Here is a 13,547-nt window from a genome sequence, read left to right as displayed (position 1 = left end):
AATCTATAATAATGGTTTTAAGTATCTATTAAAAAAATTGTCCACTCACTTACATAAATAATAATAATTTCAATATAGATATCCCAACACTAATATCTCTAGCATCATTCAAATACCTCTATGTAAAATATCTATAATATATAAATTAATGATAAATTTGTAATTAATTTATATAAAAAAAAAAATTCCTATATATATAAACCCTAGAAACCCTCATATATATATATATATACAGAGACAAAATTTACAGCTATATAAGGTTAGCTAGAAGGTAAAGATTTGTATTGGTGCCCTCGTGCTCCCTGTAATGCGCATCGGTTTTGATAGATTCTTCTCAAGAATACCGCCATATTTGGGGTTTTCTTATATATAAACCCTAGAAACCCCCATGTATATATATATACAGAGACAAAATTTACAGCTATGTAAGGTTAGCTAGAAGATAAAGATTTGTATTGGTGCCCTCGTGCTCCCTGTAATTCGCATCGGTTTTGATAGATTCTTCTGAAGAATACCGCCAATTTGGCGATAACAAGAGAAGCAACTCTAGATCGAGAAAATGTCGTCGGCAATGGGAGTAGAAGTGCTAAAAATCATAGCCGATTAAACCAAAGAGCACATTTTGGTGCTCAAAATAAGCTTTTGCCAGGATTAAGATCACTATAATATCTATTCTGCCATTATTAGACCAAAGGTCTGATCAATCCCCCAGATTTAGCCATGGCCACGCCCATTCACTGCAGATGGTTCTTGAACCTGCCGCTAACTATAAGGGGACGATCGCCATGGAGGATATGGCTCATGATTTCATGGATGATCATTGTTATTGCCGTTCCCCTTTTCTTCAAATTTGTAATCCATATCGACTCCAAATATCCTTACATAATATTTGCAGTAATAATATTGTTCATAAGTCCCGTGGTTTTCGGGAAAAAGAAGGAAGCGGGGACGACGGCCCCGGCGGCGGTAAGGGCGTCGGAGCCTTCCACGTCAGATTCGAGGCCGAGGCGGAGCGTTGACGTGGAGATGGAGAAGTTCGATTACAGTGTGTCAAAAGATGAGGTGGAAGATGGTAGCGGACAGCTGTGCGTTATCTGTCTGTGTAATTATGAAGAAGACGAGCAGCCAGCTTTGTCGTTGCCAGCGTGTCGTCATAATTTCCACGTGGCTTGCATTCAGAGGTGGCTGCAGTGCCACGGCAGATGCCCCATCTGCAGCGCAACACCGATTTCGCAGCACGCCTTTTCACAGGTGGGCACGGATGTAGTACGTCTCTCAGTTGTAGTGGATGCCCCGGAGAGCATTGGAGAGGAAAGGGTGGATATATGAACTTTGTTCATTGTAATTTGGATGTGTATGTAACGAGGCATTTCTTCTATGTACTATTTTAGGATTCTTCAATAATGAGGTTTGTGTTTTCTAATTTCAATAATTAGTATTGGGTTGTAGCATTGGGCGTAAAGATCATTTTTTCGCTTTTTTTAAGATTTAATTGTTAATTTTTAAGTCAAACATCTATGTTTATATGTATTGTCGAACATAATCATGCGAGCCTCCTCAGCATGTATTCTTTTGTCCAACATTATTGTCTAAATTATTTGTAGGAATCTGAGACTCTATGTTTGGATTGGAGCTTTTATCAAGTGTCTTGTGTTCTTCTAAGCACTGAAGCTAAGGACATGCCACTTGCCATATTAATGATTTGTTGGAATACAATCTATAGTTTATTGTTAGTTGCATTGGGTACTAAAACACACAAGCATGTGCAAGGCAAATCTTCATTGCTAGGAGACAATTGTGAGATCTACTAGCAACGCATTCGGTAGTTTAAGGAAGTTTGGTTTGTAATTTGGTTTGTAGTTGTTAGAACATAATGTTACTAAGGGTGATGTCCTTATAACATTTAAATATAACGTTCTAATATAGGGTTATAAAACCTTATATATTATATGTTTTATAAGTATATCCCATTTAAAATAATTATAATATAATAACTATTAGATTATTAATTATTTATGAATGGGTTTTATTGAAAATGTGTGACTAGCAAAGTCGCCCTTCCTCCTATATTTAAGAAGTTTCTCTCTTATTTGAGAGTTGTATGAATCTAGAGCTTTATGGTGAGTTGTATCACTATGCACAAGAGGTACTATTGGCCATGTGGAAGTATTGAAGGAGTGTCCTCGGGTTAAAGTCTATTTTATGATAGACTACATTTGTAAATGTTTTAATAAAATGATGCTTTATGGGTTTTTTAATCCGAAAGGATTTTCCCCATGTATATCTTGTGTAATGTGTACATTTATGCATGTATGATTCTCATTCATTTAATTTATATCTTGGTTATAATGATTAGTATCCTAAGATCCTAACTTTTAACAGTGGAGCTAGATTTAAGCTTCAATTTGTGTGAAACTTTTTAGAATGACAAATACTATATTGATTGTGTTCTTTAAAAAGTTGATGTTTGTTGGCAACATCGGAGAATTTCATCATCAAATTGAAATCTTTTTTCTCTTTTTAAACCTCATCTCCATCATCAATGAAATTGCAACAAGGCATCCCAGAGATTTTTATCTACAAGGAATTTTTTAAAATAAATTAACCTAAGAATTGGCCTTGATAAACTTGTCTAGGTTAGTGGCACATTGATAGAAAATGTATGGAATGCAACCATATCAAAGAATGTTTGAGAAGCAATCACCACAATCTTTAAGCACAAGAATGATGTAAGAACACACATGCTCCACACATAACTGTACAAACTAAGAATGGATTTTTTAGTAATTGAGCATCTCTCAAAGCTCAAGGGTCTTTTAAATCATTTCATTAATGGAGGTGAGACTTTTGTTGACAAAGAACTCATCTCCATAACCCTTAATAGTTGGTCAAAGATATTTTGAGAATTTAATGACTACATTCGCATTGAGTGAAATTTTGTCGACCATAAAATTCAATGCTTTGGAGAGTCTACTATTGCAACATAAAGAAATGGCTAATAGAGATGGTGAAGTTGGATCACCAAATGGTTTTGATTCTAATTTTGAAGAAAAAATCCTTAATGACAAAGGCTTCATATTGTGAATAATGGCAAGCAAAAGAAATGAAATGTTTGCTATTATTACCATCATCTTGGTTATTTCAAGCTCAAATGCTTCAAGAAGAAGAAAGATATGAACAAATTTAAACAAGAAGATATGATGGATGTTGATATTGATGATGATGATGATGATGGAAGTCATAGATTGTCTTTAGTGAATGCTTCCAAATATGTCAAAAATTATGATTTTTGGATCATCAATTTATGTAATACTCACTATATGATCGGTGCTAGTGATAACTTGAGAAATGTAACAAAGCAATGAAGAGATTATTACATCAAAATACAATTCAAAACTAAATGTTGAAGGAGTTGATACAATTCCTCTTAATGTTTGACCTCAAAGTAAAACAGGTATTGATAATGTTTGACTTGTTCAAAGCATTCCATACATTTTCTATCAACCAAACACCCCAATTTATATGCATATTAGCAATATAATTTTTTCTATCAAACATGTTCATTATCAAAAGGTGTGCTTTTACTTTTGAATAACAAGTTTAAAGAATCTAATTTTTTGAAGGAGTTTGTATACCAAGTTGAGAATCAATGTGACAAAAAAAAAATTAAGATAAAATAAGGTGTCAAGGGGGGATGATAAGTAATAAAGGGGAATCAAGAGACAACTTTTAGCTCCATATACTCTACAACAAAATGGGGTATCTATAAGAATTAACATGATACTTCAACAAAAAAATAAATCTATGCTCATGACTTGTAATCTAGGAGATAAATTTTGGGGAGAAGTAATTTGTATGATGTTTTATTTTGTTAACTAGAGTTTGAATAAAATCCTAGAGAGAATCTCTCTAAAGGAAGCATGACTAGGTAAGAAATCCTCACTTAAACATTTGAGAATCTTTGGAAGCATTTCCTAAAGATATATTGGGAAAAAGAGAAGAGAAGTTCAATAATAGAGAAAAAAATGCATCCTTGTTGGATATTACTCCAATAAATCCTATTGAAATTTCATAATCTTAAGGTGAACAAAATTCACATCACTAGAAATATCATCTTCAAGGAATAATTTCACCCTTTAACTTCTCACCATGTTGATTTTATAGAAGAGAAAGATGCAATGATACATCATCATACTCACCCAAAAAGGTTGAGGCAAAGCCAAAAAACACTATAAAATCTAAATAATAAGAGAATGCATTCATGAGCCAGATTAAAGTTCATTATCCACTTCACAATTCAATGTTCCTTTAAGGATATTTTTAAAAGTTAGGAGTGTTAAACATCCCTCAAGACTCAGAGGGAGGGTGAACCAGTCTTGAATAATAACTTAAAACTTTAAAGCACAACTCAATATCAACTTTAAACCCTTAATCTGGTTAGAAACAAAGAATGATAAAGCAATGAACACACAAGAACAAGAGAACACTAAATTTACATGGAAAACCCAAGAAGGTTAAAGCCATGGTGAGAGATAACTCACACTATATGAACAAGTATTACAATATTTTTTGTAGGGATCATTTCCCAAGGAAGCTAACTACTCCTGATATGGAATTACACCTAAAGTTCACTACCTTAGAGCATGATACAAAAGACTTGCAGACTGAGGCTCGAGTTAACCGACTACAAGAACTTGAACTATTAGATGAAAGACGCCAACATGCTTATACCCATCTCAAAGCATATCAACAACGCATGTGCAGGAGCTATAGTCACAAGGTCATTCCTCGCGACTTCAAGGTTGGTGACCTAGTCCTTAAAGAAAATCCAAGAAATCAGCAAGATCGAGAAAAGAAAGGGAAATTTGAACCTAACTGGTTGGGTCCCTATGTTATCATATCAGTCTATGGATCTGGTGCCTATCAACTAACAAATTCTGAAGGAGATGTGCTCGACGAACCAACTAACAGCATCCATCTAAAGAGGTACTACACTTAAGTGGCCTAGTGCACGGAAAAAGCTAAAAAAAATCAAAAAATCAAAAAATCCCGAAAAAGCAAAAACATGAAGTACAAATAAAAACAAATGGTGAAAACCTGGTCAAACAGGCACTCTTGTGAAAGAATGGCTCCTCCATCTATATCAATACCATTTTATCCATACAAACACTATCGGCCATCGCCCGACACTTTGCAAAAATCCATTCAGGACATACTTAGCGTAGTCACTATCCTGATTTGTCTATATATATCCTCTTACCACATCCCACCATGGCTTGGAAATCACTGTACATGATCATATTAAGAGGCACACTCAGTTAGGGGCATTAACTTGTTCAAAAACTTGCAAACATTCAAGACATCACAACTATTGCAAAAACTCAGAAGCATGACATCCAACAACCAAAACTACGCTTCATCGCAAACAACCAAAACAAAACAATTCACAAAAATACCAAGGATGGATGATTTTCTGAAGTACTAAATATTGCATTCTTGCATAAAGTCTTGACTAGTTTTGCATTTTGAAATTTTTGAATTTTTGGATTCTCTTCCTTGTCTCACTCAATGCTTCTCAGCTAGAGGTCAAGGGGAACTTCCAATATTTTCTTAGTCTTCTGTCTGGGAGGCGATCATTTGTACTGTGTGAATACATGCCTCAAGATGTGATATATCGAATATCACTGAAGGCATGATTCCACTTCACGCATATAAATGATCAAATCTTGTCTGTTTATGCAATACGCACTCAGGTCGTTCTGGTTCAATTATACCTTGACGCTTGTGCTATCTTGCAAAATCAAAAATCATGTAAATTTTTCTCAGATCATTATGGTTCAATTATACCATTATGCTTGTATAAATTTTCAACATATCCTAAACAAATCAATGCTCAATGATGAAACCTACAAAGACAGCAAACACATGGTTGTATCGGATGGCAAATACAGAATGAGGGATGCTCCAAAAAAACATTAGTTGCATATCATTTTACATTAGTTGCATATCATTTTACAATTAGTTGCATATCATTTTAACATTAGTTGCATATCATTTTAACATCATTGCATATCATTTAAACATGTTTGCATATCATTTAACCATAGTTGCATATCAAATCATACATCTCGTTTTCAAGATACATCTCACAGCATATAAAAACATACATCCTGCATCATACATTATATCATCTATTTAAAGCATTGCATCACATAAACGAAATAACCCACATAACATGCATCCATATCAACACATCACATGATCCAAGCAAATGGCATCGAATATATATATCTCTCAAAATGATCCGAATGTATAAAATGTGTCAAAACTATGTCCAGTACAAAGAATAACAATGCTCAAAAATACAACAAAGACCATGTCTCTCAAGTATGACTATCCCCTGACTCGATGGCCCCGTAACACCTCGGCTCTCGGACCGTGACCCAGTAGCTCGAGATCGGCTGGATCTCGACTATGCAAAACTCTGTACTCGCTGGTCCCTGGGTACTGCCGCCTCATAGTGCCGCCTGTAATACTCTGCCTCCTAGGCTCTCAGCACTAACTCTCTCAGGGTGTCTCTCATCGGACCACCCGCCACTGCTCTCTGCATGCTGGACACCACCTCCTCCGCTCGTCCCCGCACTCTATATCAGTATCTCGCTCAGTGGTCAACTGAGAAATCTGTCATTGATAGGTCAAAATCTGTGCCTGCAGCTACTGAACGGTCACTTGTAGAGTCCGAATCTGTGCATCCTCCATGTGACCAGGGATCCGAACCCGTAGTGGTACCTGTGCTGGAGGAACCCCTCCCACTTGGCCTATCCTCGGTGCTGGAGGTGGGAGCACATCTGTCCTCCTCCTCTGCGCTGGTCGACTAGGCTCATCATCACCCCCCACCGCAGCTAGCACCTCCCCCACTCTCCCCTCTCCACCGGCTCCGATAGCCAATCCACCTCTCCCTCTATCTATCCTCCCCTGTCGCACTGCTCTCTCCACACCCCTATCTCCTCTCCTCACTCTACCTCCCCGCCTCCCTCTAGCTCCTCTCCCTCGTCCATCTCCTCCATCATCCCCATCATCTCCATCATCTCCCCCATCTCCCTCCTCCTCATCTGAATCAAACGATGGCCTCATCTCCTCAGGATCAGATATCCTGGCCACCGCCTGTGCAGCAAACAATTAGGAAAACTCATCTATCATACCCGCATCTTGAATCTCTGGGGCATAGTCCCATATCTACCCGGCCAACCCCACAAACTCCTCCACCACCATGGCACTATCAATGGTCGGCCCCCAATCAGCCACATCCTACTGCCGCCATGCATATAGGCACGCTCCCTGAGGAATACCCTGCTGGCGCCCAAACTACCTCAAAACTTGGGTCACCACAAACCGCTCAATCACGAATGGGGTCCTCCCAATCAGATACCTAATCATAAATACAAAGGGCATCTCTAGCCCATCCTCCACCCACACCTCACATCATATATACGGTCGCCAGGTAACTATATCTATGTCATCCAGTACTCTTCTCCAGTGCTCTAGTTTGCCCACTGGACAACTAGACCCCTATATCCATAGGCATATGCACAGCCTACGGGCCTATCCCTGTCTGCTAGTGGCCTCGCTGCTGGAATGTGCTCCCAGCACCATACCTATAATAATGTCACGCCAGCTGACAAACTGTCGTAACCGAGATATACTACCTCATGCAGACCTCTGTATAAATGGGCCAGCATAGCTGATCCCCATGCAAATCTACGCCCCTGTGTAACCATATCCTCCAAAACTAGCCCCCATCCCACCGAGAATCCCTTTGACCTGCGATCAGGACAAAGGAATCCACCAATGAACCCTGCTAGTATGGATGGCAGTGGTGTATAATCTAAGTCCAAAAACTCCTACCATGGGATCTCATAGCCGCAGATGGTATCATCATGAAAAATACGGCGCAATGCCTTTGTACCACCCTCCTCTGACTGCTCATAGGGTAGAAGTGCCCCTACTACCGGGATGCGCAGGATCCTGTAATAGTCCTCGGGTGTGACTGTCATCTCTCCCGTGGCAAAATGGAAGGTGTTCGTATCACTGTGCCACCTCTCCGCAAGTGCTGTCAGTAGCCCCCGGTTCACAGTGAACCGAGGCATATCCAAGAGAGAAGTCAATCCACATCTCTCAATAATGTCCAGGTCGGCCTGCGACAACCGCGGTATCAATGTCCACGGTCTGGGAAATCTCTCCCGCGACTGAACCACACCCAATCGCTCCTGTCAACAAGTCAAAACAAATCCAATATCAGTTTCCACATCAAAACAAGATATCAAAATCAAACTTACATCAACAACATGAAACAATTTGCTCATCTATATCAAAGTTCAAAAGCCTATCATTTCATATCAACTTGTAACACAACTCAAGTTCTCAAAACCCATATCAAAACTTGTAACACAACTCAAGTCTCCAAAATCACATAAACTTGTAAAACAACTCAAGTTTCCCACCCATATCAGCTTGTAAAACAACTCAAGTTTCCAACCCATATTAGCTTGTAACACAACTCAAGCTTCACACATTGAACTTGAAATAGAACACGCAAACAAATCATATTTTGATCAACACAACACATTGATATCTATACATAACTTGGAAAATCGCAAATCAAAACAAGTTATATCAACACTCATATTGGACAAAAGCATAAAATCATGACAGACAGACCAAAACAAATTTTCAAATCGGCTCATCTCGCAAAAATTTTCCTGATGCGCTAAAACAAATACCCAATGCGCTAAAAAACCCCCACATGCTAGGCTGTTTTTCCTATGCGCTAATCTATTTACCCTATGTGCTAGACTGACTCTACGCGCTAAAATTTTCCCCCCATGCGCTACCTAACCCACCCTATGCGCTAGACTCTGTCTACGCGCTAATCTACACCTCCTAGGCGCTACCCGTTTGGCCCTATGCGCTAGGTTAACCCTACGTGCTAAACCCCCTTACCTATGCGAACCCCTACGACCCCTATGTGCTAAGTCTACCCTACGCACTAACCTGTTGACTTGACGCGCTACCCGACGGCTGCCATGCGCTATTCTACCTACATGCACTAACTTATTTATTTTATGCGTTATCCTATCTATTTCGGACGCGGCCCCTAAAATTTGACTCGATGCGCTACTCTAAACTTTGTATGCGCTAATCTATGCCCTAGACGCGCTAAACCGTTAAACCCAAACTTTGAAATTCAAAAAACAACTAAAAATGACCAAATAAAAAATCACAAGGGGGTCAAAAATGTTGACTTACTGGTGGTCCATGCGCTGCAGGTCTCCAGTACCTCCGAACACGCTCGAAACAGTGTCTATGATAAGGAATCAGCATTTTCTCTGCAGACCAAATTCTCTTTCTCCAAAGTCAGCAAAGCACAAATGAATCTAAATCAAGCCCTTTTCCCCTTTTATAGGAGGAAAATGAAATTAGGGTTAGCCAAATGGACCTGTAATATGGTCACGGTCTCCCCTATACCATAACATTCATAACTTATCGGGAGATGAATCAATTTGCACACATTACACATAACTGAAATCATACACATCATACGCAACTCATCAAATTAAATCAAAAAAATTTCAAAATATTGATTCATCTCCCGAGGGGGCATCACCATCAACTATCGAATTTGGGACATCACACATCAAATCAAATCTGGGGCACGACTGGCAAATCGAAAAAGCGACACAAAAATTGCATTTGATCATAAATCATGATAAAGCATCATTTTCTTTGAAATAACATGTGCACACACGTCACTTCAAAGAGGGGCAAAATGTAGACGTATAAAAATGACCATATTCCTAAATGAATATTTTATGTTCATTTCTCTATTTGATTAAATCCAATTTAATTAAATAACCCACATTCCTCTATTTAATTAAGTAAATTACTCAATTTATTTAAATTAAATTCACTATACCCATTTAATGAATAAATCATTTTATTCAATAAAACCCCCCTATCCACTTTTAATTAAATTCAAATTTAATTAAATAGTTATCCTAAAATTGAATAAATCTAATTTATTTAATTTCTCCAAATTACAACCAAATTGAATAAATACTTTAATTCAATTAAATCCTATTATCCCTCCATCCACTTACAAAATCCCAAACCCCTTTCTAATCCCTTCTAGAATCTTCTAATCACTTCTAATTAACCTAACCCCTCCTCTAAACTTTGTCACATCCCTAAACAAAGGGAAGTCACTTCTCAAACCCTCAAAGTCTTTGATAACCATTAAAGGCTTTCAACCTTCAACCACTTATTTCCTCAAAGTCTTTGATAACCATTAAAGGCTTCCAACTTTCAACCACTTAATCCCCCAAATTCTCCAATAACCATTAATGGTTAACTCAAACCCTCCTACATAGTTAAAACATTTGTTTTGACTCAACCTTCATCCAACCCAAGGGTCTCATCAGGCCTTTAATGCTTTGACCATGATTATCTCTTAATCATTTGCACAAAGGTTTATCCTTGGATTAAGTCTTAATCCATTGGGTAAACCTAACTTAGACTTGACCCTTAGCCTCTAGATAACCATGAGGTCTTCTCAGGCCTTTAATGCTTCCAACCCCTTCTCTCAACCCAACCCTATGTTGACACTTGTCACCATTTCATTGGTGCAAATTGTGCACATGGATCCCCAACTTTCAAACTCAACCCTTGATTGAATCTTTCAATCCTGGCCATCCATTGCCCTATTTTTGCTATAAATAGAGCTCTCATTCCTCCATAACAATCATCCTTCAAATTTGTAGCATCACACTTATGCTCAAATACATTCAAGCTTTCTCATTTCATATATGCTCATCATTTAGTCTCTCTTAAATCAGGAATTAGACAAAATATGCATGTTTAGAATAATTTCTTTATCATTTTAGTTCAATCATAGACTAAATATAGTATGCTAGGATAGTATTCATACTAATCTTGTCATCTTATCATTTAGTTTATTGCATTTTAAAATCATACATAGCTTATAACACATTTCATACTAAAATCTATCAGAGCATCCCTCGTTCTTGCATTTGCCATCCCTGAATCATTTTGCTCAGTGATCTGAGAGAAAAACATTGGTTTGAGGGACATTGTGAGATAGAGAACCATGGGACCCACCTTGGGAAGCTGAGTAATACTACGTTACTCCATAGCTTGCACCAAGAAGTCCTGTGTGTGTGTGTGGACAAGTTATTTTGCAATATTTTCACATATTAAGTTTTATCAACCCACTTTTCCCACATGCACCCATTACAAACAATATGCCTTATGTCGGCTTTACAAAACATATTCAATGTCGGCCTCAACAATAATTACAAAATTATTTATTAAATAAATCTTTCTTGATGTCGGCTTCCTTCAAGTACTGATGTCGGTGCCGGTATAATCTTGGATACTCCATTGTCGGTGTTTGTCGGTATATGACTTCCATTTAATTTTTTTTCCATCAATGACAACAAAATGAATCTGATGAGTGTCAATTGCCAACAATCTCCCCCTTTGGAATTGATGGCAACACTCATGTGAAAAATGGATTCCCTGTCGGTTCAACTGAAATAAGCTCCCCCTGAACAATACATTCCTTTTGATATCTTGATATCCTTTCCATGTGATCATGTCTCATTTTTTTGATATTTTTCACATATATACATAGTCCCCCTTTCACATCAATGCCAAAGACAAGTGAAATAATTAAAAGAATTCAAAACAAAAAAAAAATGAATACCGTTAATTTCATTGGATCTTGACCAACTTCAAAATTTTGGGGTAAGCCTTATTCAACAACTGAAGATATGTATCCCAACCAGTTTTGAAAGTTTTAGAAACAGATGCTAGTCCACTTAGTAAGTGGGTAAGTGTTTCCTTATCTTTGACATCTGTCGGTGTGGGTTTAGCAATCATGTCCATGCACTCTCTCTTATGAACACCCAATGAATCTAATCTGGAACTCACCAGTCCTATAAGACTTCTTTCTCTCCTAATGACTTTATCTCTTTCTTTCTAAATAGAAAAATTTTGGTTCTACAAGGATAAAATTTGTCCATCAACAAATGTGGTCAGTGTGGTTAATCCATCAAAAGAATTAGCAATGTTAGCTATCTTATCATATAACTACTTTAGTCTACTATCTACATTATCTGTAAGAGTTCCTATGTTATAACAGACCCTGTAGATATTTGTACACTATTTTAAACAAACCTCAATAAGAATGAGTTTGGCCTCAATTTTCTTTTTCTCTATTTCTATGATCTAGTCAAAGGCTACTCTTTTAGCTGTAGTGAATCTTTCTAAAGCCTATCGAACTACAATTTGCCTCAGAGATTGAAAATTGTTAAAAATATGCTATGTTAGAGTTTTGAGCTTGCCGGAAGGGCTTGCTCCATCTTCAATCTTACAATTAGCTGTCAATATGTGCAATACTGTAACTGATTGATCAATTATTCCCTTGTCTTCAGTACCCTACTTTAATGATTTTTGAGTTGCCATCATCATCAACTCAGTTAGACTCATCTCAGTGACAGATTTCTTTTCAACCTGAGAAGTGTCAATTGCCAAAACCTTTGTCGGGGAATCAGTTTTAACTACCGGTATAGACTCAATTTCCTTTACCTTATCCTCAACCTCTTTTGCACCGATGCCTTCACCAATTGGTGTAATGTCAATTACTGTTGGTGGAGTATTATCCATAATATTTATAGTATCTTGTACATTTCCTTCCTCTAAAATAGTTTCATTCGGTATGGACTGTATACTCACCTTAGTCGATTGTGTCTGTATATCTATAGTTACTACCGATGTAGTCTAAATTGGAGTTGAACTACCCAAAATACCTTTCCCTTTTGATTTATCTCGAATGGTGAAAGATGTAGCCTTTGCAAATTCTTCTTGAGATGTAAGAAAATTTGGATTATTCTAGAAGAATTTGGTCCAACCCTTACTGGTCTCATTTATCACCTCATTTACTCTGCCCATCATAAGGCTTATCTGTCAGGGTTTACTACTGAAAAACTATCTTATTTGCAAAATCTATGCATCTTTTCATTTCCTCATTATTTATTGAACCACACATTTCCAAAAGTGCTACTTCCTTAATCTCCCTATCCCTCTTGACAACGTCAATTCTTCTAGCATCAAGTTTAATATACAAAGATAGAGGTATCTCCTTCAAAATTTCTACTAACATTTTTCGTATATATATCCATGTATAATAAAATTGCCTCTTCAATCTCATTTTCATCAACATCCTCTAAATCTTCAGAATACTTAGATACATTTTTTCAACATTCCATCCTTTGTAATTTCATCAATTAATTCAGCACGGGTCATTTTAGTCTTACCGGTTTCAGTATCATCACTCTTCTTCTTTTTACTTGGGGTTGTTAGAGTGGATGAAACTGGTTTCCTCTTTTGTATAGGCTTCCTTGCCAAAGGTGGTGGTGCAGTAGGTTTAGTTGCCTTTCTAACAAGTCTCCTCCTAGGCTCCACCTTCT

General features: G+C 37.5%; 1 protein-coding gene across 1 annotated transcript; it reads left to right on the top strand.

Annotated features, from left to right (window-relative positions):
- Positions 1–245: 245 nt before the first annotated feature.
- Positions 246–1,413, top strand: LOC131857095 (probable E3 ubiquitin-protein ligase RHA4A). The gene has a single exon (XM_059209172.1). The coding sequence runs from the start codon at positions 721–723 to the stop codon at positions 1,327–1,329; it is 609 nt and encodes a 202-aa protein (XP_059065155.1). The 5' UTR covers positions 246–720; the 3' UTR covers positions 1,330–1,413.
- The last annotated feature ends 12,134 nt before the right edge of the window (positions 1,414–13,547 follow it).

The sequence above is a fragment of the Cryptomeria japonica genome, chromosome 7 (genome assembly GCF_030272615.1).
Source record: "Cryptomeria japonica chromosome 7, Sugi_1.0, whole genome shotgun sequence".
Taxonomy (NCBI): domain Eukaryota; kingdom Viridiplantae; phylum Streptophyta; class Pinopsida; order Cupressales; family Cupressaceae; genus Cryptomeria; species Cryptomeria japonica.
The sequence above is the reverse complement of the archived record's forward strand: the minus strand, read 5'-3'. Positions and strand labels throughout refer to the sequence as shown.

Coding starts and splice junctions, on each gene's coding strand:
- LOC131857095 (XM_059209172.1), top strand. CDS start 721: ATGGCCACGCCCATTCACTGCAGATGGTTCTTGAACCTGCCGCTAACT.